General features: G+C 50.1%; 1 protein-coding gene across 1 annotated transcript; it reads left to right on the top strand.

Moving 5' to 3' along the window:
* Positions 1 to 21,269: 21,269 nt before the first annotated feature.
* Positions 21,270 to 26,078, top strand: LOC138682963 (olfactory receptor 14C36-like). Its single transcript, XM_069774493.1, has 3 exons — positions 21,270 to 22,001; position 22,880; positions 25,852 to 26,078. Exons 1-3 carry the CDS (start codon positions 21,270 to 21,272, stop codon positions 26,076 to 26,078), a joined length of 960 nt encoding a protein of 319 aa, XP_069630594.1.

Here is a 26,078-nt window from a genome sequence, read left to right as displayed (position 1 = left end):
AGCAGCAGAGGACCAGCCCAAGGCAGCACTTTCTCTGCCCCCTCTGGGCTCCCTCCTGGTGTCCCTGGCACTCCAGGGGAACCTGCAGGGAACCAGGCTGAAGCAACCACTGATGTTCCCTCCCACAGCTAGGGAGAGACACTCCTTTCCTGAAATAAAATTCTCGCCTCACAGACAAAGTTACATCTACATGCCATGTTTTTTGGTCTTATTGTTGGACAGGATACCCAGAGAAAGGCAGGCAGGGATCTCCTTTACCCCTGCTGAGGGAAGGGATCCAGGGGTCAACGGAGGCATCTCATCCTGCGTTTCTACTCATGGCATATGAAAGAGGCTCAGCTCCCTCCCATGCACACCACAAAGGCACAGGAGGAGGGATTCCTCTTGCCTCACTTCAGGTGTGAGCAAAACGGACACCTGCATCTGAGCTCCTTGTCTCAGCTCCCATCTGAATTAATGGAGAGGAAAGGGAGGAGTCAGGTCTTCAGATGCAAATCCCTGGTGACATCTGAACTGCCAGAGGTGGTCCAAGATACATGTAGGTAACAGCAAACTGTAATGGAGCAGTTCATAGAGACAGGGCAACATCTTGGGAATCCTGTATGAGCCTGGTGGGAAATTCCTTTGGCCAAGTGACATGGCAGCTTATTCCCAACTTAAGGCCAAAAGATGCTTCTCCTACTCCTTATCTCCATGGCACTTGATACAGGTATTCATATGAACAATTGCCGTCATGTACCATAGCGAGAGCTGGGTCTTTCTCTTTTCCATCATCTGAATTTACTATACCTCCACTGACTATAATGGCATGTGTCCCAGGTTCGTCCCCACGCTGCCTAACAGAATTCAGGGCAGGTCCTCTATTTAATGTCCAAATCCAGGCCCACATAGCTACACGAGATGCCAAGGCTGGCAGGGACCTCACAGGAGCTGCAGGAAAGCAATTCCCATTCAGGGTGGTACATCACAGACACTCCATAAGGCATCGCAGAGAGTGCAATTTGGTGCCTGTGTGCCCTTGACTGATGCCATCAGTCAGAGGCATCAGTCATCAGATGCCATCAGAGAGGCAAGGTCTGCTCCTTCTCCACCCAAGAGCTGCAGGCATTGCATGAACATTAAACATGTTGCACAGGGGTTTTTACTCACTCCCTTGATGATCCAATCAATGAAAAGACCAAGAATTTTCAGAGTGTGCCTGGATACCTCTTGTCTTCAAGCACATCATCCTCCAAGCACAGCAATGGTCCATATCAAAACTCAGCGGAAGCTCAAAAAGGGTTTCAAGGGCACAAAGATGAACTTTTGATACTTCGGGAACTGTTACAGAAGAAAAAGAGATAAGGTAGGACCACTGCTGAAATGAGGAAGAGTAGATCTAGATAGATCTGAGGTACTCTATGTTACAGCCTCGATTAAAACCAGCAAGATCTAGCAGGCTTTTGAGCTGTGACGCAGGACTCTGAAGAAGAACAACCAGCAATGGATGGGGATCAAGCGTGGGGTTACTCAAGCAAACGACACCCTTACCAGTCCCTGGGAACCATAGGGGCTGCATCCAAAGGTGCTGAGAGAGAGTTTTTTTCTCGAGGAGGTGCTGGTCTGTTATGACCCCAGTAAGAAAGGAACTCGGACACTGTGGGCTACATTTTAATATTATGTTCATCATTGTTAACACCATAAGGAGAGAATCATGCAGATCAGCTTAGGCCCCTTTAGATGGTGGGAACCCCAGGTCGTGTAGCATTGAACGGGCCTTCAGCCCAAATGCAGCAAACCATGCAGACCCCATCCATAGAAGGCAGTCTCCTGTTTTGGTCGTTCAAGCTACTGTAGGATTTTCTTACAAGGAACATCTCTAGTCATCGTCTCAACAGTCAAACAGAAATGACATTTTCATGAGAATGTTTTGCTGCACTGTTAGATACAGGCAAGGCCAGCAGGAGGCATGATGTCCAGTACAGAGTGGGACCTGCCTGCAGGCTCTTGTGTGATAATATGCTGTTGAGGTTGTCCTGTGGCCAAGGGATCTGTGCAGCATAACACAGGTTTGATGGCCGTGCTGTATGTGCAGCAGGGCACAGCGCAGTGCAGCCCTAAGAACACAATGTTCAATATTTTTCTGGTCTGGACCAGTGTTCAGGTTTCCCTGTGAGAAGTCTGTGGTCCAGTACGCTGCCACAGCTGAGATGCTGTGGGCCAAATATGCACTGCCAGGAGGACCTGCAGACCCATGGCTTGTCACAGAACTGTGATGGTTTTGGATTAAATGAGACGTGGTGGGACAGCTTGCTGAGCTGTGGTGCTGCAACGGAGGGATACAGGCTCTGCCCAGGGAGCAGCAGGGAGGACAAGGACTATGCCCCCTGTATGAAGGGGAAGCTTGGATTTGTGGGGGTCCTCTCTGTGACAGACAACAGGTTGGACTAGCTTTTGTCATTTCGGATCAGAGCAGGAGTCAGCAAGAGTGACCTTGTGTTTGCAGTTACAAACTGCTTGCTCAGGGAGAGGAAACAGAAAAGGTCTTTTGTCAGCAGCCCCAGGAAGTCTCCAGGTTCATGAGCAGGTTCCTGTGGTGAACAACTTCAAGTGCCCTGGCATTCCCTGGCAAGGCAAAGCAACAGGGTGCCAACAGCCTGAAGTTGGCTATTGGGACAACTTCTTCAGGCAGCTGCCAGGTGGGTCACCAAGGGTGATTCTCACCTAGACCTGATCCTGGCCAACAAGGAACAGCTGGTTAGGGATGTGATGATATTCAGTGTCAGTTTTGGCTGTCATGGCAATGAATTAGTGGCAGATCAGACACCAAAGGGCAGTGAGTAAGGCCAGCAGGAGGGAGAGCACAGACCTGGGACTCCAGAGGAGAAGACTTGGACACACTCAGGAGACTGAGACAAGCAGTGCCATGGGAAGCAGCTCTGTTGGGTGAAGGAGCATGGGAAATCTGATAGGCCATACAGGACAGCCTCCTTAAAGCACAAGAACGATCTCCCCTAATACCTTTGAAGAGAAGCAACCTTCTCAGAAGGCTGCTTGTGTGAACTGACTGAGCTCCAGGGCAAAAAGGCAGCAGGCAGGAGGTGGAAGCAGGGAAAGCTGCAGACAGAATGCCGAAACCTTGTTCCAGGATGTAGGGATGGTGCCAAAGCCAAAGGTCCCATTGTCTTGAGAGATGCAGGGCAGGATGGAGGCAGCAAGATGAGCTGATCCTAGTGCATTAACAGTAAAAGACTAGACAGGGATCATGTGGGCCTGCTGCTGAACTTCCAAAGTGTAGGAGCAGGTAAGGCTGAGGAACTGAATGACTTCTTTGGCTGTGACTTCTGCCAGGCCTTTGTGACTGGTGACAGGACCCTGGAGGGAAACAAGCAGCAGTGAGTGGGGATCAAGTCAGAGGTTACTTGAGGAAAGTCAGCCTTGAACAGTCCCTGGGAGCAGAGGGGAATCCTCCAAGGCTGGGGACGGAGGAAGCCAGTTTTGTAGCAAGGCTCACTCTGCATCACTTTTGACAGATCCTGGAGATCAGGACAAGTCCCTGATGGCTTCCAAAAAAGTTGACAGCTCTCTTCCAACACAGGCCAGAGGATGACCAGGGGAACAAAAGACTGTTTAACCTCCAATTGGAGAGCAGGGTGTCCCTGAGCATGTCCTCTTGGATGATGTTTCTGGGAAGATGAAGAGGAAGGCGACCGGGCATGGCCAGCATGGATTTATCCAGGGTGGATCATGGTAGACCAACCTCACTTTTTTCTAAGGTGAAAGGGCTAGATTTCTGGTTGAGGGGAGATCAGTGGGTGTCTTTATTATTGTGTCCAGGACATTTGGAGGGAGGGAGGGAGTGATGTGCATATGGATGGATGGATTGATGGGCAGATGCATGGATGGATGGATATAGAGATGGGCAGGACCTAGGATTGATAGACAGGCTCAGAGGGTCATGAAAAATGGGCCATACACTGTCTGGAGGCCAGTAAGAAGCGGGCACTGCAGATGTTTGCATCTTGACTGCCTGTCTCAGCCTGGGAGATGGGGTTTCCCCCTGCTGCGGGTGGCTTTGCCAGTCGAGTCACATGGGTCTAGCTGGTGCAGAATCTACTCGAAGACATTCCTGTAAGCCAAATCTGTTGGGATTTGTGACAGTACATCCCCCCCACACCCCCATCCTGCCAGCAGGAAATAAAACTTCTCCAGGAAGGGAGAAGGGGAAGGAAACCCTGGAGGCTGCAGGTTGAAATGTGAACTGGCCAGTCGAGATGCGCCAGGTACACCAAGGTGACCCTCCTAACCAATAGAATTAAATGACCACAGGTCAGATTCGACAGGGGTATAAACGGGGTCCCGCTGGACGACACGTTGGCAGTCCTCCTTGGAGCAGCAGGTCAGCAGTCAGGGACTCCCCCTCGGGTCAGGGCACTGCCCGAGGTAACTGCTCAAGGGAGAGAGCCCTCCGCTTTTAGGTGAGTGATACGCGCGTTTTGGAGCCATCACTTTAAATCCTGGGGATTCTTAGGTCAGCCGTGTAGTATTAATTCTCTTTACATCATTGAGCCTGTGGTGTTATAAAATGTTACCGGATTTCTAACTAACTTTTGTTGAAGACTAAATCTGAGTTTTAACACCTGTTGGATTTGGTTAGTTGTGCATCCCTAGCAAGGACAGAGTCTGTCTCATTGGAATGAAGACCCCTGGAATGGGGTGGGTGACCCTTGACTTCACATCCCTAGTTATCTCCTGAAGCTGGAGTGGGACCTGGTGGGGATCAGCACGACGGTTATAGACACAGGTTTAGGCCCACAAGACCAACACCCCCCAATTGCTGGAAATGGGGAGTCTGCTGAAGACCGGTCGATAGCATTGGGCCAAAGAGAAGGATGTCAGAAATTCAAGGCTGGCCTAGGGGAGATGCTGTCATTGTCTACAGCTAGCTTATGGGATGGTGCAGAGGGGAATGAGTCAGACTCTTCCCAGGTGGGCACAGTGGAAAGATGAGCAGCCATGGGAAAAAGTTGGGCCATGGGAAATTCTGACTAGGCTTAAGAGAAAGGCATCTGCACTATAAGGTCTGTCAGGCACTGGGAACATGCACCCAGAAATCCTCCGGGATGTCCACAATGGAGACAGTCAAACCTCAACTAGACGTAGTGCCATGGGGGTTTTTGGATCATAATGGATGACTACCTAATATGGGTAGAAAAGGAAGCCTGGGCAACAGTACCCAAGGTGCCCAACATTAAAGGGGATCACTCTCATTCCTGCCTTCACTGACAATGGAGCCACAGGTACTTTACCCTGCAGGGAATGAAAAATGCATGGGTCTAGGTATTGCAGAGTCTGCTTGAAGACGCTCCTGTGTCCCAGATACATTGGACTTAGTGCCCGTTTGGCTATTCAAAAGAGAGCATTTCATTCACTTTGTCTCTTTTTTCCCCCTCTGTGAATCAGGGGAGCTTGTGACTTCAATGTGTGACTTGCTGTGTGCAAAGAGCAGATATGGACAGACGGAGTGCAGGGCAGGGAGTGTTTTGGGGGGTCCTGGGATCTCTGCTTACACAAAAATGTGGGGTTTGTTCATCTAAGGCTGTCTGCTGTGGGAAATGGACTTCAGAGGAGGTAACATGGACTTAATATAGAACCGTTGAGTGATAGACATCACTGCATGTCTGTGTGCAGCTCGTTCTCCAAGCAGGAGGCAGTTGGTGCCCACAGGCTGAAACATGCAGCTACAGACTTCAGTGAAGAAAGCTCAGATTTGAGCAAGGCTGCTGTAAGTGCCAGGTGGTTGAGAGAAAAGGTGGGGCTGGGGGTAGGGATGAAGAATGACCAGAGATTGTTAAAAACATAAGAGGTCTTGCTTTTTGTATACATTCAAACTCCATTAGGATGATCAATATGAATGGAGGATTTCTGATACCACATGGTGCAAGAGCAGAAAAATGAAGAAAAGTGGGGGAAAAAAGGAATTCTTTCTTATTGTTTAGTATTGAAATCTTTCCACTTTGACTACACTCCTGAAATCTCTCTAATTAACCACATAAGAATTGAAGACCTAAAGGAAAATACTGCACAGAGCCTTGGCTCATTAGGGAGTTTTCATGTTAATGAGCCCTCTGGTGCCAAGTTCCTGAACTGCAGATCCTGAAAGATTGAACAAGCGTCTCAAGAAGCAAAAGACAGCATCAGACTTCCAAGTTTCTGAGGGTGTTAGTGGGCTCCACTGAGGAACATCACTGCAGAGACCGTGGAGGGAATGACCAGACAAGGAGATGGTCCCTGGGGGCTGGTGAAACAGGAAGTCAGAGGCACTGGTTACAGGTGGAAGACCAATTGTGGAGGTGGCTGTGAAAGGCCTAAATGTGTTTCTCCAAGCAGGATGGCCAAGCCCTGAGCCCCATCCCCCTGGGAAGGGGGATCCTTTCCTTCATGGGATGCTTACAGCTCTTCCTGGGGGCAGTTTGATGTGGGGGGACAGTGATAGGACACCTCCCAGGCTCTCTTGGGGGTCGGTGAGGAGGGAACAAGGGCCTGGGGCTGTAAGGAACTGGTGTCCTCGCAAGGGCTTCAGTGGAAGAGACAGCAGCCACCATGGAGATGATAAGGACTTCAGTTCTGTAGGTGGGGAGGAGGGGGACAGCGCACAAAGGCCCTGTTTGCACCACAGACAGTCCTACACTCTCCCATGCCTGTGCCAGTTTCCCTGCAGAATTTAGCTGCCTCCCCCTGTTTCCCCACCTCACCCTCACCTTGGGATCTCCCAGGTAGAAGAATTTGGAGCAATGGAGTAATTTGAGCCTGGGGGAAAGTGTGAGGGCAATGGACTTGAATAGTTTTGCCATGGTTTCTCACAGTCCAAACCTTTTTTACTTGGCTTAAATTAAATTGGTCTTCCCCAAGTCAACCCTTCTTTGCCTGTGACAGTAATTAGTAAGTTATGTCCCTGTCTTAATTGTGACCCATGAGCTATTCCATCTTATTTTCTCCCTTCCTCCTTTTGAGTTGGAGGTGTGACTGGGCAGCTGGGTGGGTGTCTGAGTGTTGGGCAAGGCTAACCCACTACAGGACGACCACCTCAGGACTGCTGTGTCTAGTATGTGGCTCACCAGCACAGGCAAGACCCTGACAGAGTGGAGAGAAAGTTGCAGAGGCCAGGATGGTTGGGGCCTGGAGCACATTGTGTGCAAGGAGAGGCTGAGAAAGCCTGCAGACACATCAACAGTTTTTTGACCATCCATGGCACCTCAGATGCCACCAGGTGTTTTTGTGTGAGCAGCTGACAGCCACCCTGCATCCCCACAGATGCCAGTGGGAGCTCAGGGCAGGGGCTGGACAGCAGGCACCTGTTTTGTGCACACTGAGCTGGAGCAAGAGGAATCCCAGCTCCTGTGGGACTGCAGGGTGCCTCAGGGAGAGATGAACCCCACTTCAGTCTCTGGGCTACTCACCAGAGAGGAAATACCTGATGGACTCAGCTGAATCCCTGCCCTACGTGGGGGGAAATGATCCCTGTCGGTCACTGCTGTGGTGTCCTGCCTCGCAAGGGGACAGGGATAGGCATTAAGGGAGTAAAATCTTTAGAATCATAGAATCATTTAGGTTGGAAAAGACCTTTAAGGTCATCGAGTCCAACCAGTAACCTAACACTGCCGAGTCCACCACTAAACCATGCCCCTAAGTGCCACATCTGCACGTCTTTCAAATAACTCCAAGGATGGTGACTCAACCACTTCCCTGGGCAGCCTGTTCCAATTCTTGACAACCCTTCCACAGAAGAAATTTTTCATAATATTCAAACCAGAATCATAGAATGGTTTGGGTTGGCAGGGACCTTAAAGAACATCTAGTTCCAAACACCTGCCATGGGCAGGGACACCTTCCACTAGACCAGGCTGCTCAAAGCCCCATCCAACTGGCCTTGAACACTTCCAGGGATGGGGCATCCACATCTTCTATGGGCAACCTGTTCCAGTGCCTCACCACCCTCACAATGAAGAAATTCTTCCTTACATCTAATCTAAATCTACCCTCTTTCGGTTTAAATCCATTACACCTTATCATATCACTACATAAGCTTGTAAAGAGCCCCTCTCCAGCTTTCCTGTAGGCCCCGTTAAGTACTGGAAGGCTGCTATAAGGTCTCCCCAGAGCCTTCTCTTCTCCAGGATGAACAACTCCAATGCTCTCAGCCTGTCTTCATAGGGGAGGTGCTCAAGCCCTCTCATCATCTTCATGGCCCTCCTCTGGACTCTCTCCAACAGGTCCATGTCCTTCTTATGTTGGGGGCGCCAGAGATGAAGGCAGTACTCCAGGTGGGGTCTCACGAGAGCAGAGTAGAGGGGGAGAATCACCTCCCTTGACCTGCTGGTTACGCTTCTTTTGATGCAGCTGAGGCTATGATTGGCTTCCTGGGCTGCAAGTGCACATTGCTGGGTCACATTGAGCTCCTCATCAACCAGTATCAATCCGCAGGGCTTCTCTCAATCTACTCATTGCCAAGCCTGTATTTATGCTTGGGATTGCCTTGACCCACGTGTAGCACCTCTCACTTGGCCTGGTTGAACTTCATGAGGTTCGCACAGGCCCACCTCTCAAGCCTGTCACGGTCCCTCTGGATGGTATTCCTTCCCTCCAGCATGTCAGCTGCACCACACAGCTTGGTGTCGTTGGCAAACTTGCTGAGGGTGCACTCAGTCCCACTGCCCTTGTAGCCAAGAAAGATATTAAACAGGGCTGGTCCCAATACCAGCCCCTGAGGAACGCCACTCGTCACTGCTCTCCACTTGGACATGCAGCCATTGACCACAACTCTTTGAGTGTGACCATCCTGTCAATTCCTTATCCACCAAGTGGTCCATCTGTCAAATACATGTTTCTCCAATTTAGAGACAAGGATGTCGTGCAGGACAGTGTGTGTTTTGTTTTCATTTTGGTATCCTATGCATAGATCTTCAGGGCTGTGCTTAAGATCCCCTCTGAGCAGGCACAAAGCCTTTTCGACATGCCTCCCTCACCTGGCCGTGGTCTCCTTGTTTGTAAGCTCTGCCATTCTTGCCTACCTGGAGGCCCCCTCCATCCTCTCCCCATCTCTGTACCTGGTAAAAGCAGATCTATACTCAGTGGTGTCTTCAGCAGGGAACCCCCTTATTTACAGCTTGAGGACCCAGGAGCTCAAGGATGCCCTTAAGAAAGTGATTTCATTGACATTTTTCAGTAGTAAGAATATTACCACCTCTCTCCACAAATGATTCCCAGACTATCCAATTCTAGCTTTTTTTATGTTGTTTTTTTGTTTGTTGTGGCTTTTTGTGTTGCTTTTTTTTTCTTTTTTTTTAATATAATTATAATTATTGCTGCTGTTATTTTTCATTCACAGTTTTTATTTCTCTACACAAATATTTGCATTTGCATCACGACATCTGAGTCATGTACCTACTTTACATGCATAAGTGCACCTAGTGCCCTTATCAAAGTATGTTTAACACTGGAGTTAGCCACTCTTGTAGCATCTCTGTAATAAAATGGGATCTTCCTGGTGCAGTGCTTTCATGCCAGGCTCTTTCTCCAAAGAGGCCTGAGGAACTGCACGCCTGAAATTCCTCTTCCTCCATGTGTCCAGAACTAAAAAGCTTACTGTCTCTTTGTGACCTTTCAGAGACACAGGACTGGATTTAGGAGTCACCAGTTGGTGTCTGATGACAGGCGAGATGGTCAGTGTAATTGAGGGATGTACCCAGGGCTTTCCACAGGTGACCTTAAGGACACTCATCCTCTAGGAGGGGAATCTGGAGCTGCCTGGAGAGCACAGTGGTTCTTCAGGGACACCATGTTCCCAGCGTTGAGTGGGTATGGAGGAGCTCTGCATAGATGGGGTTTGGGGCCTGAAGAACAGGAAATGTGCAGACGTCCTGTGGGCCCTCTCCAGTTCCTCCCCACCTGTCTACAGCAGGAATTCCCACCGAGGGACACACTAGTCTAGGTGTGGCCACATTGCAGCTCCCTGGAAGGGGATGAGAACTCCAGATGTCTGGGGTGGCCACACTCCTCCTAATGCAGCTCCATATGCAGTTGATCTTGTTCATGGTGAGCATGCACCACTGGCTTGTATGGTGTCCCTCGTAGTGCTCAGGTCCTTCTCATGAGGGTCACTGCTCAGCTAGTGTGGACCCAGCCTGCCCTGTTATATGGGGTTATTCTTCCCCCAACGCAGGACTGGCCACTTCTCCTTGAAAAACTTGAGAAGTTTCTGTTGGCCAAATCCCAGAGTTTCTCAAGGTCCCCCTGGAGTGAAGCTCCATTTTGCCAGCTGTTAATATTTGTGTGCAGATGCCTCACCCTGATTGTGGTGAGCCATCAACACAAGACCAGAGCGTGAGAAGTTGCAGGACACTACAGCTAATAAAAGGAGTTACTGGGTTTGTACTGACCAATGTAGGAATCAGCACAACAACTCTCTTAGAAACACCACATGAGAGTACAAAGCCAGAAAAGCCAGGGCCAGAGGGAAAGGAGCAGAGTTGGGCTGTTTGTAGAGGAATGGGTGAGGATGATCAGAGGAGAATTTGGGAGGCAAAAGAAGGAAAAAGAAAAGCCAGAGGTTAAGCTCAGCTATGATGAGGCCTGCATGGGGTTACCCGCCTAGCAGCCCTGTGTCTGTGACTTCAGTGGGACAAAAAAGCCGCAGCCGACCACTCCAAACTTATGTCTGCTTACTTCCATGGTCATGGGGAACCTGAGTGCTGGCCCTACCATCGTCAAGGGAAGACTGGTGGTGGAGGAAAATGCACAATCGTTCGTCCTGGAAAGGATCTCGGGAGGTCTGTAAGCCAAGCAAAACCACTGTCAGTGGAGAAAAGAGAAACGAGGGCTGGGCTGTTATCTGCTAGGCTGTGTTAGTGGAAAACTTAGGCCTATATAGACATACAAAACAGTAGTGATCTCTTCAGGAGCTGATCTGAGGCCCTCCATCTGTCCAGGAGCTGGCCCTGGGATCCCCTCGTCCCTCCAGTTCCCCCACGCACAGACAAACACGCACACACACGTGGCTCTCTCCAGCAGAGAATCACAGAACCACTGAGGCTGGAAAGCAGCCAGCTTCCACCTTCTCTGTGCTTCCTCTTCATGCTTGATTTTTGTCAGGAGCTCCTTTCTCACCCATACCAGCCTCCTGCAATGTTGCTTGACTTCCTGCATGTCCCGCTGTACTGTTCTGGAGCTTGAAGAAGAGTTCCTTGACCATCAAAGAGCTCTCCCCTCTTCTCTGCAGGACCATATCTCATGGGATACTGTCAAGGATGTCCCTTGGCACACCAAAGCCTGCTCTCCTGAAGTCCTGCTCTTTGCCTTGTTCCCTTCTCTCAGGAACCTCAGCTCTACTTTCTCACCCCTGACCAGCTCTTCCTTGTTTCCAAGGATGACGTCCAGCAGGACACTCCCCTTCACTGGCTCCTCACTCACCCTTGTCAGGAAGACATTGTCAATGAACTCCAAACACCTCCTGGATGGCTTTTGCCTTGCTGTGTGTCCCCTTCAGCAAATGTTGGGATAGTTTAGGCCTGCCATGAGGACCGCGGCCTGCAAACAGGAGACTTCTTCCAGTTGTCTGAAGAAGGCCTCATCTACTTCATCTTCCTCATCAGGGGCACCGTAGGAGACATCCACCCACCACAGGGTTGCCCATGACCCTTCAGCTCTCAGCTGACTCATTGTCCATTCCCAGGCAGAGCTCCACCTGTTCCCACCGCTCTCTGCCATAAAAGGCAACTTTGCCTCTGGGTCCAGACCTATGGCCTTATCCCTACCAGACCCCCCCAGGACCCCACAGTTTCTCCAGGAGAGGGGATTTGTAGGAGCCTGCAATTCCTCATGCTGTTATCTTGTGGGAGACACCCCAATCAAGATGAGCCAGCTGCACACAAACATTAAAAGTGGACCAAATGGTTCTTCAGTCCAGGGGGACCTTGCAAAACGCTGCAGTTCAGCAAAAGGAAATTGAAGTTTTTCAAGGAGAAGTGGCCAGTCCAGCATAGGTGGGTGGCAGGGGTGTGGGGGGAGAATAACCCCATACATCAGGACAGGCTGGGACCTGACCGACTGAGAGGTGACCCTGAGGAGAAGGGCCTGGGCACTACGAGGGATGCCCTGTGAGCCAGTAGAGTGTGGACACTATGAACAAGGCCAGCTGCATACAGGGCTGCAGTAGGAGGAGTGTGGGCTACCCAGACACCCTGAGTTATCAAGCCCCTCAACTTAGCACTGGTGTGGCCCACACACATGGGTGCATGTAGCAGTACACAACCCCCCCAACAGGAAACGAAACTTCTCCAGGCAGGGAGGAGAGGAAGAAAAAAACAAACCCTAATGGCTGCAGGTTGAAAATTGAACTGACCAGTCGAGAAGTGCCAGGTACACTGAAGTGGTGACCTTTTGGTCAATAGCGATTGAAATGACGACAGATCAGAGTCGACAAGGGTATAAACGGGGTCCTGCCCGAGGACATTTTGAATCAGTCCTCCTCGGAGCAGCAGGTCTGCAGTCAGGGACTCCCCCTTGCGTCGGGGCACCACCCGAGGTAACTCCTGCAGGTTGAGAGCCCTCATCTTTTAGGTGAGTGATATGCACCTTTTGAGTCATCATTTTAAGTCTTAAGAATTCTTAAGTCTGCTGTGAAGTACGAATTCCCCTTATGTCCTTGCGCCTGGGGTTTACAAAATTACCAGAGTTCTAAATAACTTTTTCACTGAAGAATAAATCTGAGTTTTAACACCTCTTGGATTTGACTGTGCGTGCCTCTGTAACATTTCAAATTGGCATAGTCGGCAGGATGGTGTTAATAAAGGAATTATTACAGAAGCACGGCTGTAGCCCTTTCCCCCCAGAGATAGAAAGGGCAAAGGAGAAGTGGGCCGACCCAGCCGCAGGCGTGGAGAGAACAGAACGAGAAGTAGTTGATACGGCAATGGTAAAGCCATTATGTGTGCCCTCCTAGACGCCTGCTTGATTCAAGCGCAAAACCAAAAGAGTGATTCTGACTGATTGGCAAAGGATAATTCTAAAAAGCATGGGGAAATAGATTGTTTGAAGGTGGACTTGAGACAAGAAAAGGAGCGGATGTGTCTCCTGCAATGAAAGATTGAAATTATGCTAGCACAAGCAAAAAAGCCCCCCAGAATTACCCAAATCCTGGGGGCTTTGGTTAATCCTGGGTACGGACCCTGAGGATTGGGATGGGGACATCTGGGGAGACTCTGATCAAAACAGCTCTGAAGAGGTAGAGGAATTGGAGGAAAGGGATGTGCGACCCCTTATTAAAACAGAAAGGCACACGCGTCCACACGGTGGGAGCCCCCGAACCACTATTCGCACAACCCCTTGGTCAGGACCTGAACTCAGTGATTTACAAGCCAAGTTTTTGCACAAACTGGGTGAAACCAAAACTGAGTATTTGTGGAGAGTTTCTTTAACAGGGGGGAGATTGGATATTGTTGAGTGATGACGAAGCGAGAGGTTACTGGAGACCAGGAGTGTTCTGAGTGACTGACAGGCAGGTGATCAGTCGATAAAGTCCTGAATAGCCTACTGGGCTGGGGGTGTGGACCCCAAGGAGAGAGGAGAACCTATTACTATCCGGGTAAAGGGACTGTTGGAGTTAACGGAAGGAGTGCAGAAAGCCGACTGTGTTCAGGCCATGTATGACAGAGGGCAGGAAGAGATACCGATGACTGCACCAGTGGATCCCCGCCACCTCAGACCCCTTATTAGAGGTCTGCCAGATGCTTTAAAGGTACACGTCCAGTCTCTCAGAGAAAGAATCCTGGGGGTCACTGAGCACAACCAGCAGAACCCCTCCAGAGGCCTCCTGTGCATGTGATGATTGGGGCTGAAGTACAGCACAGCATAGTAGTTCACAGGTGCAAGATGGGACGGACGGAGCTGAGCGGTGGCACAAAGGGCAGCAGGAAGGTCCAGCCAGCTGGTTGTAAGCCCCACCCGGAGCGTTCTCAATCTTGCAGTCAGTCATATTGGAACTACAATCCCAGAAGGAACGATCTCTGGCAGAAGGCACTGGCACTGGGGGGACCCCGAGCTGTGCTGCACGGGCAGTCCACTGACACATCCAGGAATGAAATTGCTGGAGGGGAAAGCTAGAGACCAAAGGGAAGCGCCAGTAACCCCACCCCCTCAGGATGAGAACCGTAACCCTTTCGCAGCACTGCGAGAGGAACCAGAAGGGTTAAAAAACCAGAAGCTGCGGTTTGGGATTCAGGCCACCAAATCCGCATGGTGAATACCTGCCAATGGTCTGCTGATAAAAAGCCTTATATACACATTCCTGTGGGTCCAAGATGGATAAGTTTAGCATTCTTAATTGATACAGGAGCCCAAATTAGTGTTTTAAATGAACGGCAAGCTAGTGAGCTGGCAATTAAACCATTGAGAAAGGCTATAAACATTATAGGAGTGACAGGAGCAGCAGAAAAATGTCCCATAGCTCAAGCTCAATTCTGGCTACCTGGGGAAAAGAGAATGACGACTGTGGAAGTGTCTCTGAGCCCCTATGAGGGAAATATACTGGGATTTGATGTGCTGGCAGGCAAACAATGGTACCTACCCAAGGGCAGGGTGTGGAGCTTTGAGGGCAGAGGGGCAGAGGCTATCCATGTGAGAACCTTGCAGGTTGCTCCTGCACTACTGCAATCTAAAGTAACCCATGTTTATCAATACCTGCTGCCAGCCACTACCAAATGAGGCATTTCAGAAGTAATTAACAACCTTGAGAAGAGGCAGATCATAAGTCGCATACATTCCCTTTATAATTCTCCTGTTTGGCCAGTCTGAAAAGCGGATGGGAGGTGGTGACTAACAATTGATTATAGGAGATTGAACAGTAATACCCCACCATTAAGTGCTGCTGTTCCAAGTATAACCTTAATAGGAATGGCACTACAGGCTGTGGCCCACCCATGGATGGCTGCTTTAGATGTCAAGGATATGTTTTTTATGGTTCCCCTAAGGGAAGAGGACAATCCCCAGTTCACCTTCACTTGGGAGGGGACCCAATACATTTTTAATTGACCTCCCCAGGGATATAGGCATTCCCCCACTGTTGCTCACAATGCTTCAGCCAAGCTCCTTGATGCTGTGGAAGTACCACTAGGTGTTCACATGTATCAATATATAGATGATATCCTGGTTGGTGGGGATAACAAGGAACAGGTAGGGCAAGGGGCTGATGCCATCAGGAACCTGTTAGTCAAGAATGGGCTAGACGTCCCATCTTCTAAATGTCAAGGTCCTGGACAAGAAATTACATTCCTGGGGGCGTGGTGGATAGCTGGAGCAGTTGCGGTACCTGCCGACACTCGATCAGCTATTGAATAGGGACAGACTGCAGGCAATAAAACAGAATTACAACAGCTGTTAGGTACTTTGGGCTACTGGAGAAAACATATACCAGGGTTTTCATTGATTGTCTGCCCTCTCTGTGACTTGCTTGAAAAGAACAGGAGATGGAATTGGACTTTGCAACATATGGAAGCCCTTAACACTCTGAAAGACGAGCTTAAGGCTTATCAGAGACTAGGCCCATTGCACCCACGAGGTCCATTGAGGGTGGAATGGGGATTCACTGAACATGCCTCATACTGTGGCGTGTTTCAAAAGGGGCCACAGGGACCAGCCAGGCCTTTGTTATTCTCTTCCACTTCATTTAAGGAGACTGAGCGATGATATTCAGATTGGAAAAAGGGGGTCCTTTCCCTCACTAGAGCGGTTAAGGAGGCTGAAAAGCTGCATACCTCACAGGATGTTATAGTACAGGGCCCTTTCCTTCTCTTAAATTCAATCCTCAATGGGTCACCTCCTGCGGAGGGAGTAGCCCAAAAGGCCACGGTTAGGAAATGGTATGCATACCTAGAAGGGATAAGCCAATTGCTCCCACTAAAGAAGGGTCCGGTTAAGGTTTTCAAACCACAGCAACCTGTGAACCCTGAGCCAACCTTGTCATGTCAACCTTATAAACCTTCTCCGATTCAGGAGGCACCCAAATTTGTGACAGGCTCAGATATGCAGGGAGTGTGGTTCACAGATGCCTCTGCCCGTCAAGTGAGATCAAAATAGCAATATAAAGCAGTGGCATTGGAGACTGGTACTGGGAAGACAGTCGAGGAAGAGGGTGAAGGTAGTGCACAAGTAGGACAACTATGGGCTTTATTACTGGCCATAGAGAATGGTGCTACCATCATCTGTACTGACTCTTATGCAACCTTTAAGGGTGCTACAGAGTGGATATGTCAGTGGAAATCTAGTAAGCGGGAAGTAGGTCATGCGAAAGTGTGGAGGACAGAGGACTGGCAACGTCTCCTGGCAATAGGGAGGTCCCGACCTTTAAAGGTGGGATGGGTGAAGGGACATGCTCGGGATGGAACCCCAGCTGCAAAATGGAATCAACAGGTGGACCACCTGGCCCAAATCAGGGTGGTCACCAGTGAGAAGGAAGACTGGGACAGACTAGCTGAATGGTTGCATATCGAGAAAGGCCACTCAGGGAAAGAGGATCTCTATTATGAATGCCCATCTCGGGGTTGGCCATTGTCTATGAAAACCTGTGAAGCAATTCTCACAGCTTGCCCGCAATGGCAAATAAGGCTTAAGGCTAATCACCCAAACCAAGCTCCGGCCCAGCATATCAGACAAGGCAAGGCTCTTTGGAGCACATGGCAGGCTGATTACAGTGGTCCTCTGAGACCATCATCTGGGAGGAAATATATTTTGGTAGGAGTGGAGGTAGCATCAGGATTGTCTATGGCAACAGCTGTTGGCACAGCTACTGGACACCAGAGAGTTCAGGTTTTGTGAGAATGGTTTGGTATTCTGAATGTATTCAAAGGTCGCATTTCACAGCCGCAGTGGTACAGGACTGGGTGTGAGGGGAGAGCATCAAATGGGTGTTTCACACACCATATTACCCCCAAGCTAATGGTATAGTTGAGCGAACCAATGGCTTGATTAGAAAACATGCTGAGGTCTCATGCCATACCTGGGACACGTGATTACCACGAGCAGCTTTTACTGTTAATAACCGGTGGGGAAATTATGGTAGTACAAAAATTCGAGCGTTTTGTCCTACGGGACTGTTAACAGGCGATGACTATACCAGAGGGTCAGAGATGCCACTTCCCACTGGGGACATACGTGGGCCAACCTGTCATGGTGAAACTACCTTCCATTGGTATTGCTCCTATGACCTTAGCAAAACCCAAAGGCTTGTATGCCTGGGAAGCCTTAGACGGGAGCAGAAAGACTCACCAGGTCACCACATTGCCCGGTGGATAATCCTGGACTTCTAACCCTGTGACCCAGTTTTAAGACTGAGGCCTAGTTTGTGCTTTCTTACAGGACAATGAAGAAACGAGCCATTCCAGTGCTTCTAGTGGTAGTGATGATGGTGGCAGGTGTGGATGTGAAGACCTGGATGACAACATCATGGCAAAGATGATGGACATCAATATATCGCAAGCCCTTAAGCTCACATGGGAGCAATGTAACTACCATAGTTGGAGGTTCAGATTGGATGGGGGAGGAGGGTATACTCGGGTTGTTTATAGTTGGTCACCAGATGCAGTAAATGCTAGTTCGGTATGGAACACCAGTTGTCACTATATCCTCCAACTAACCCATGAGATCACGGGGTGGAGCTGGAATGGTACTACACCATGCCCTGAAATTGCACGGGGGCGGCTGTGTACGGTACCCAAGGGAACACCGATAGAGCATTCTAGAATTGAGTTTACAACTATCAACCTCAGCCAATGTTAGATCTGCCAGTTTAGGACTCTGGAACAAGCAGTTACAACATACCGGTAAAATGACTATCCAAAATTGAGCCGTACTGGATTTGATGCTACTGAAAGAGAAAGGTGTATGTGGAGTTTTGAACCTGTTGATGGACGACTGCTGCGTTCACTCCAAATGTGTCAATGAAGCTTCAAGATCAAATCAACAAAAGAAAGTGGCAAGAGACTCAGAGGCAATTGCTTCTGCACCAGGGACTACTTGGCTGGGTGGCAAAGTTTTGATATGTTGGGATTTTCTTTGAAAGGGTGGACGACCAGCCTTCTCTAATCTTTAATAATGCTTGCAGTTATGATTACTGTAACCTGTATTGCACTAAGTCACACCAAACGCTTGGCAGTGAAGTCTGTACTGACGGTTAAGTATACTCTCTTAAAAACCTGTTTGTGTGTCAGATAGTCCACTTGAACTCTAGACCAGAATGAAATGCTGACCCACAATGAGAGTCAAATTCATCAGACGGCGGTCCCTTTTAGCTCTGGAGGCAAGAGGTAACTGTACCACCACTCCAAGGAAACCTGGACTGTGGTCACAGGATGCATTGTGTGCCAGGACACCCTGCCCCTGAAAGGAAACAAAACTTCTCTGGGCAGGGAGGAGAAGAAAAAAAACCCCAAAGTCTAGAGGCTGCAGGTTGAAAATTAAACTGACCAATCGAGAAGCGCCAGGTACACTGAAGTGTTGATCCTTTGGCCAATGAGGATTAAAATGATGACAGATCAGAGTCGACAAGGGTATAAACGGGGTCCCACCCAAGGACATTTTGGCATCAGTCCTCCTCAGAGCGGCGGGTCGGCAGTCGGAGACTCTCCCCTTGGGTCGGGATGACGCCCTAGGTAATTCCTGCAGGTTGAGAGCCCTCATCTTTTAGGTGAGTGATATGCACCTTTTGAGTCATCATTTTAAATCTGAAGAATAGTTAAGTCGGCTGTGAAGTACTAATTCCCCTTACATCCTCAAGCCTGTCGTTCACAAATGTTAACAGAGTTCTAAGTAACTTTTTACTGAAGAACAAATCTGAGTTTTAACACCTCTTGGATTTGATTGTGTGAGCCTCCATAACACATACCCAACTCTTCTTCTAATGAAAGAAATGCCACAGGACATAAGTTTCTCTGTAGCTGAGGGAGGCAACATCAGTGTTCACTTCAGCCTCTTTCCCAGCAGGTTCCCCTGGAGCCCCAGGGACACCTGGAGGGAGCCCAGAGGGGGCAGAGAAAGTGCTGCCTTGGGCTGGTCCTCTGCTGCTGAGCTGGGCTGGGCTCCTGGGCTGGAGGGAGCTCATGGCAAGCAGGCAGCACTGCAGAGAGACAGCTCTGCCCAGGAGCAGCTCCTCTGCAAAGCGCAGCAGGGCTGAGGGCACTGCCTGCAGGCACCGAGGGGAGAGAAGTGAGGCAGAGATGTTAAAGGCAGTCTGGGGTGGGAGGAGAGAGGAGAGCTGACCTGGAGAAAAATCTCCACAGTACTTAACAGGGTAAGTCTCTGGCTGCAGGGCAATGCAGCTGTGGTTTCTGGAACGACCTCCTAAAGCTGGCACATCCCACAGCCTAGCAGATCTGTCAGGAGGACTCTCACAATTTGTGCAGTGTAGAGAAAAAGGACGTTCTTTGGAGCACAGCTTCCCTGCTGCACCCTCGGAGGGACAGGGCATGTCAGCTGCCTTCACCCGGGGATGGCTGCAGAGTGTGAAGGTGGGTGTGCAGCCAGGGATGCCCAGGGCTGTTTTTCTGAGCAGGGTCCTTGCGGCCACGGGGCTGTGTGCTGGGGCAGGGACTCTGCCGCTGGTCGGGGTAAGTACTCTGCCTGCCTGGTGAACTCCAACAGCAGAGTGGGGAGAAGCTGTGGGTGGAAGAAGCAACTTGCATCAGGTCAGGGTCCTTCTGCTGACAAGAGGGTGCTGTGTGGATCAGGGCTACTCACAGCTCCAGATCATACCCAGGACATTTCTGAGGGCACTTTTCAAGGGCAAGGTCAATGCAGGGATTACTATAAACATAAGGAGCTTTCCTGAGTTTGTGTTTTCTGTTTCCTACTCTTGGGGAATTTTCAGGAGACATGGAAAAGGAGCTGTCGTGCTTGAACAGCTCACTGAGACTCCTGAGGTGTAACTGTGAGGGATCAGTCAGTCTGACAGGAGCCTCCTGAAGTAGAGCACAGGGACTGAGAACAACTGCCTGGCTCTGTTGGTGTCTGGGAGGTGGCATGTACAGCTGGGTAAGGGTAACTCTTTCCTGAGTGCCTGGCGGCTTCTGCCTTTGCCTCTCTGAGCCAGACCCTCACTCTATTTTCCCTTTCTTCTCCACTAGTCTGTGTTATTGCTACTGTTACCTTGTTCCTGCTGTCAGGCTCTCTGGGGGTGGGAGTTTCAGCTGCAGAGCCACACACTGATCTTGTGGGTCCTCCCATGCAGGTGTGACCATGGGAACAAGGTTACAGGTGTCCAAGCTCTCCTCCAAGCTGTGGGGCTGAGGGCAATGCAGCCTGTGTCATTCCCTAGGAAATGAGCTGACTCTCCCTTCCTGAGATGCCATCACCAGGACACTTAGCTATTTTCTTTGGGTGACCTTCCAAGCTGTGAGCTGCCCTCCAGGATGCAGGTCTGTCCCATAGCGTCTTGGTGTTTCTGAACGTCCCATGGAGAAGCACAGAGACAGCAAGACTGAGGAAATGCTGCTGGGTTTGTGAAATGAACCATGTGTGTCCTTGGCAAGAAGTGGGGTGCAGAGACCTTGAGAAAGGGGGAGTCACTTGGTGCTGGGCAGTGGGTGTCTCTGCTCTCAGAAATGCCTGGATTCTTTTCAGGTTAACACGGGGGTGTGATTACCCTCCATCTCAGAAAGGTGAGAGCTCAGGGTATCTAGCAACAAGACAGAGTGACAGACGAGCTCCCCTCACTCTGCACTAAGCCACAGGCAGTACTCTTTCCTCACAGGACCCACTTTATTTTCTCTGAGTGTAGCAGAAATGATGAGGTTATTCTGAAATCCCAGAAAATCTTGCGGTGAGATAGGGAAGAGATGTAAATACCACCCCTGACCGCCCTAACCCCCTGCCCCAAACAATGCTTTGATTGTGTTTTCTTAGCCCTGGGAGTGCAGATGCTGACAAGCACTTTTACATTAGGAGCAGTTTCATCTGACCAATTCAAACACCAGGTCTGACAGAAACCATTCCCAGAAAGCCACTGCTGCAGAGCAAAGCTGATTCCTTGGCAACCACTAGGCAGAGCTCCTGATCCTCAGGGCACACTCAGCCAGCACCAACCAGAGCTCCAGGAATGGACCTGAATGAAAATATCATTGCAATAGTAAAGGTGCTGTGAACGTGTAGTAGGAGAAATAGATTTGATATTGCTCAAAGACCAATGCCCTAACTTGTCACTGCCCTTGCCTCCCTGTTCAGTGCTCCACACCCAGAGGCAGCAGATGTCCAACAGCAGCTCCATCACCCAGTTCCTCCTCCTGGCATTTGCAGACACACGGGAGCTGCAGCTCTTGCACTTCGGGCTCTTCCTGGCCATCTACCTGGCTGCCCTCCTGGCCAACGGCCTCATCATTACCCCCGTAGCCTGTGACCACTGCCTCCACACGCCCATGTACTTCTTCCTCCTCAGCCTCTCCCTCCTTGACCTGGGCTCCATCTCCACCACTGTCCCCAAAGCCATGGCCAACTCCCTCTGGGACACCAGGGCCATCTCCTACCCAGGATGTGCTGCCCAGCTCTTTCTGTTTCTCTTTTTGATCTCAGCAGAGTATTTTCTTCTCACTGTCATGGCCTACGACCGCTACGTTGCCATCTGCAAACCCCTGCACTACGGGACCCTCCTGGGCAGCAGAGTTTGTGTCCACATGGCAGCAGCTGCCTGGGGCAGTGGTTTTCTCCATGCTGTGCTGCACACTGCCAATACATTTTCACTACCATTCTGCCAAGGCAATGTTGTGGACCAGTTCTTCTGTGAAATCCCCCAGATCCTCAAGCTTGCCTGCTCAGGTGCTTACCTCAGGGAAGCTGGGGTACTTGTAGTTGCTGTCTGTTTAGCTGTTGGATGTTTTGTTTTCATTGTGCTGTCTTATGGGCAGATCTTCAGAGCTGTGCTGAGGATCCCCTCTGAGCAGGGACAGCACAAAGCCTTTTCCACCTGCCTCCCTCATCTCGCTGTGGTCTCCTTGTTTATAAGCACTGCCATGATTGCCTACCTGAAGCCCCCCTCCATTTCCTTGCCAACCCTGGACCTGGCAGTGGCATTGCTATACTCAGTGGTGCCTCCAGCCTTGAACCCCCTCATCTACAGCATGAGAAACCATGAGATCAAGGATGCCCTGAGAAAACTATTCAATGGATGTTTTTCCAAAGGAATAAACTGCATGTTGTCCTTTGCATAGGACTCATAACATATCTTAGTATAGCTTGTCTTCTTATGGTTTTCCTAAGTTGATTTGGGGTTCTGAGTGCGGGGTTTTTTTGGTTCATTTTTGCTTTGTTTTACTCATCTGAATGCTTTCCACAAAGAAATGTCTTTCTTCCTCTGGTTTCTAATTCACACTCTATCCACCTTTTGTGTGCCCCGCAGGCTGTGCAAATGAGGAGCCGTACCCTCTGTGTATTTAACCAAATAAAGGGCCCTGCAGTGACTAGTTTTTCTGAGATCCTTCCTCCAAGACTTTCTCGGCAGCTGCAGGGAGCAGTGCCTGTGTGCAGAGGGGAAGAAGAAAAGAGTCACACCACAGCAGCCCTGCCAGGGATCAGCAGAGCTTGGTCTTTCCTGAGCTGCTCTCTTCCCACTTCCATGCTTTCCTTCTGAACCCTTGGGTTGGTGGAAGGCCTGAGTGCTCTTCAAGCATGGTTCGAGTCCTGCTGTGTGGCAGGCCTGTGGCCACAGGCAAGGACAGGCAGTGGGCACTTGTGTGACAGAGCTGGCCTCCATTGCAGCATTTCCAGCATACAAGGGGATCTTCTCAGACCTTGTGCAACAGATGCCCCCCACCTCTTTGGCTCAACTCTCTCCACTCCCGAGGAGCTGCTGTGCCCTTCAGAGGGTCTGGGGCTGTGGGGTGAGTGCCCAGAGCTCTGCTGCACCCTGTGGTGGGCACTGCTGTGGGGCCATGCCAGACTGGGCTGTGGTGGGGAGTGGGCAGGGGAGGTGGAAAGAGGTCAAGGGCGTGGGAGGAGTTTAGGGGGAGCTGTGCTGGTTTGGAAAGTGCCTAGGGGAGAAAATCACCAGTGTATAGCTTGTAGTGTGTGACCATGCAGGGCAAGATTCACAGCGGGGTTTTGTCGTTCAGAGCCAGGGCTTGCTGAAAGCATGGAAGACATGCAGGTGTTTGGGAGAGGAGTCTGGTCTGTGCCCTTGGTGGTGTGGACCGACAGGGAAGGTGGCTCAGGGTCTTCGTCACCCCCAGCATCTCTCATTTGCCATTTCTAGCACTTGCTTGTCACCCCAACTTGACAGGTGAGTCTTGCTGAGGCCACCTCTATCCTCCTGGTGGTCCAAAGGCTGGTTTGGGTGAACAGACAGCCCTGCCCAGCTTCTCTTCTTCCCCAGCCCCTGGCAGACCCTGGAGCACAGCTGTCTGCAAAATCCCACCTGGCACAAGGCTGGGGCAGGGCATGGGTCGAGTGCTAGGCAAGCTGCAAATGTAGAAGAATCGTGGGGCAACTCTGATCTGAAGGCAATCATTGGGATCACAATGGGGGGAAGGTCCCCACCCCTGACTCTCCCCTTTCCCATGCTGTGCCTGCACAGTGGGGCTATGGGACCATGTATTGTGTCCTGGTTTCAGCTGGGATGTAGTTAGCTGTCTTCCTAGTAGCTGGTACAGTGCTATGTTTTGAGTTCAGTATGTGAAGAATGTTGATAACACTGATGTTTTCAGCTGTTGCTCAGTAGTGTTTAGACTAGAGTCAAGGATTTTTCAGCTTCTCATGCCCAGCCAGGGCACCTGACCCAAACTGGCCAACAGTGTATTCCATACCATGGGATGTCCCATCTAGTTTAGGAACTGGGAAGTGGGGGGGGGCAGGGATTCGCCGCTTGCGGACTGGCTGGGTGTCGGTCGGCGGGTGGTGAGCAATTGCCCTGCGCATCATTTGTACATTTCAATCCTTTTATTACTACTGTTGTCATTTTATTAGTGTTATCATTATCATTATTAGTCTCTTCTTTTCTGTTCTATTAAACCGTTCTTATCTCAACCCAGGAGTTTTACTTCTTTTCCTGATTTTCTCCCCCATCCCACTGGATGGGGGGGGAGTGAGTGAGCGGCTGCGTGGTGCTTAGTTGCTGGCTGGGGTTAAACCACGACAATTGTCAGTGGGGCTGGGCCAGCACAGGGACAGGGCACTGACAGGGGCCATGAAGCAGCTGCCAGGAGGTGCCATCATGGACACTTGTTCTCAGAGTTGTATAACAGAGGCTAATCACTAAGAATGCATAGCTATTTTTGTCATGTAAAAAAAAAAATTAAATAGCCTTAGCTCATCATCGAGAATACAAAGGAGTTCCCTTTCAGCACTGTCCTGTTACTGCTAGTAGTGATAGTTCCACTAATTCCAAAATGTCCTTGAGAGCTTTGATATTTTTCCTTAGTTCCAAACCTCAGGCTGCTCAGACACGGAAAGTACTACCTCAAATCTCTGCAAACCAAATCTCTCCCACCTGCTCTCATCCACACTCTTTTATCCCAGGACACTTCAAACCATCATGTCAGCACACTACTTGGTCTCTTTTTTACCTGGGTGAAGTCAGGGTGCTCCCTCGTAAAGCCTTCCCTACAAAAGTCTTGTCTACCTGCTGATACCACTTACGTCGCCTCACACTATGTACAGCTCCATCTTCCTTCAGCAGAGCTCCATGGCATGGACAGTTTTCCTGTTCCTTTCATGAGAAGAGGTGACAAACAGGAGAGACTCCTTGCCAGGAAGCCAGAGCCTTGGGTGTTGCTCAGCTGCTTCTTACTGGCACTTCACTCAGATTCTGTTGTGGTGGCTTTGGTGTTTTTCTGTGGCTACTCTTTCTGCAGAGATCTTAAAAAGACAATGATTTCAAAAAAGATGGTCATAAAGGCCCTGTTGTAGACAGCAACGTTTGCCATGAGCTCTGGAGGGAGTCAGGAAGATAGTTAATAAGCTCCAGGAATATGCAGGAATCTCAAGGCCTCTTCTGAAGAGCGAGCGGCTCCGAGCAGCACTCATAGATTGGTCACGTGTAGGGGTCAGAGAGAAGGTCGAGGGATGTTAGTGAGAAACAAGGAGGTGGCTGATGGCTTTAGCAAATCCTGAAACCATCTCTGAGGACAGAAATGGAAAGCAGTGGATGTCTGTGGATGGGGAAGAGGAGGAGGTGTGTCCTGGGAAGATGTCAGGAAGGAAGACCCCTCTTCTGCAAGTCTGGGATGAAAGAGATTTTTCCGTGTTGTGTGCATGCCTAGGAGATGGAGAGTGCCCGGTGCTGAGGGTGGCCATGGCCAGTCATCCCAAATGAGCTGACCTTGCTCTTTTCCTGCTTCACTTCCCATACTTGGGTGGACCTCAGGAAACATCTATGAGTGTGGAGGATGCACAGACCTCCTGGGGTGAAGTTTCATCACTGCGGGGGAAGAGGGAAGGGTTTGTGAGACATGTGGTAGTGCAGGGAGAGAGCCGTTCATGTAAGAATTCAAGCGAGCCTAAGGCTAGGACATCTTGGGTGCTAGAGGAATATAAACAAGCCTTTGAAAGAAGCCAGATGGGTTTTGGGGAACTCAGAGACATTGTCTAACCCTCAGAAAACTGCAGCTTTATGTTTGAAGAAGAGTGAGGACAGAGAGTTATCAGTAAACCTTGGGATATCTTGGGGTCAGAGAGAGTTGGGGAAGCAGGGCGGAGAGTTAAAATCTGCAGAGAAACAGTCACTGACATAGGACAGTATAGGACAGCCTGTGGTGGGGAAAGCCAAGGGCTTTGGTAGGTCTGGGAGCCAGAACTGAGGTCCTTGTTCTCTTGGCTAGGGCTGTTGTCTTGTGGGCTGAGTGGTCTCCATGTATGTCAGCACTGGCATGATTGCCTATCTGAAACCCCCCTCCATCTGCTCTCCATCCCTGGATCTGGTGGTGGCAGTGCTGTACTCGCTGGTGCCTCCAGTTGTGAACCCTCTCATCTATAGCATGAGGAACAGGGAGCTCAAAAATGCCCTGAGGAAAGTGATTCCATGGGCATTTTTCAATACCGGTGAACTTCCAGTCTTTTTCCACAAGTGA

Source organism: Haliaeetus albicilla, chromosome 30, assembly GCF_947461875.1.
Source record: "Haliaeetus albicilla chromosome 30, bHalAlb1.1, whole genome shotgun sequence".
NCBI lineage: Eukaryota > Metazoa > Chordata > Aves > Accipitriformes > Accipitridae > Haliaeetus > Haliaeetus albicilla.
This window is presented reverse-complemented; position numbering and strand designations above follow the sequence as displayed.

Bases quoted from the DNA above. Each gene is read 5' to 3' on its own strand.
- LOC138682963 (XM_069774493.1), top strand. From the start codon at position 21,270: ATGTCCAACAGCAGCTCCATCACCCAGTTCCTCCTCCTGGCATTTGCA.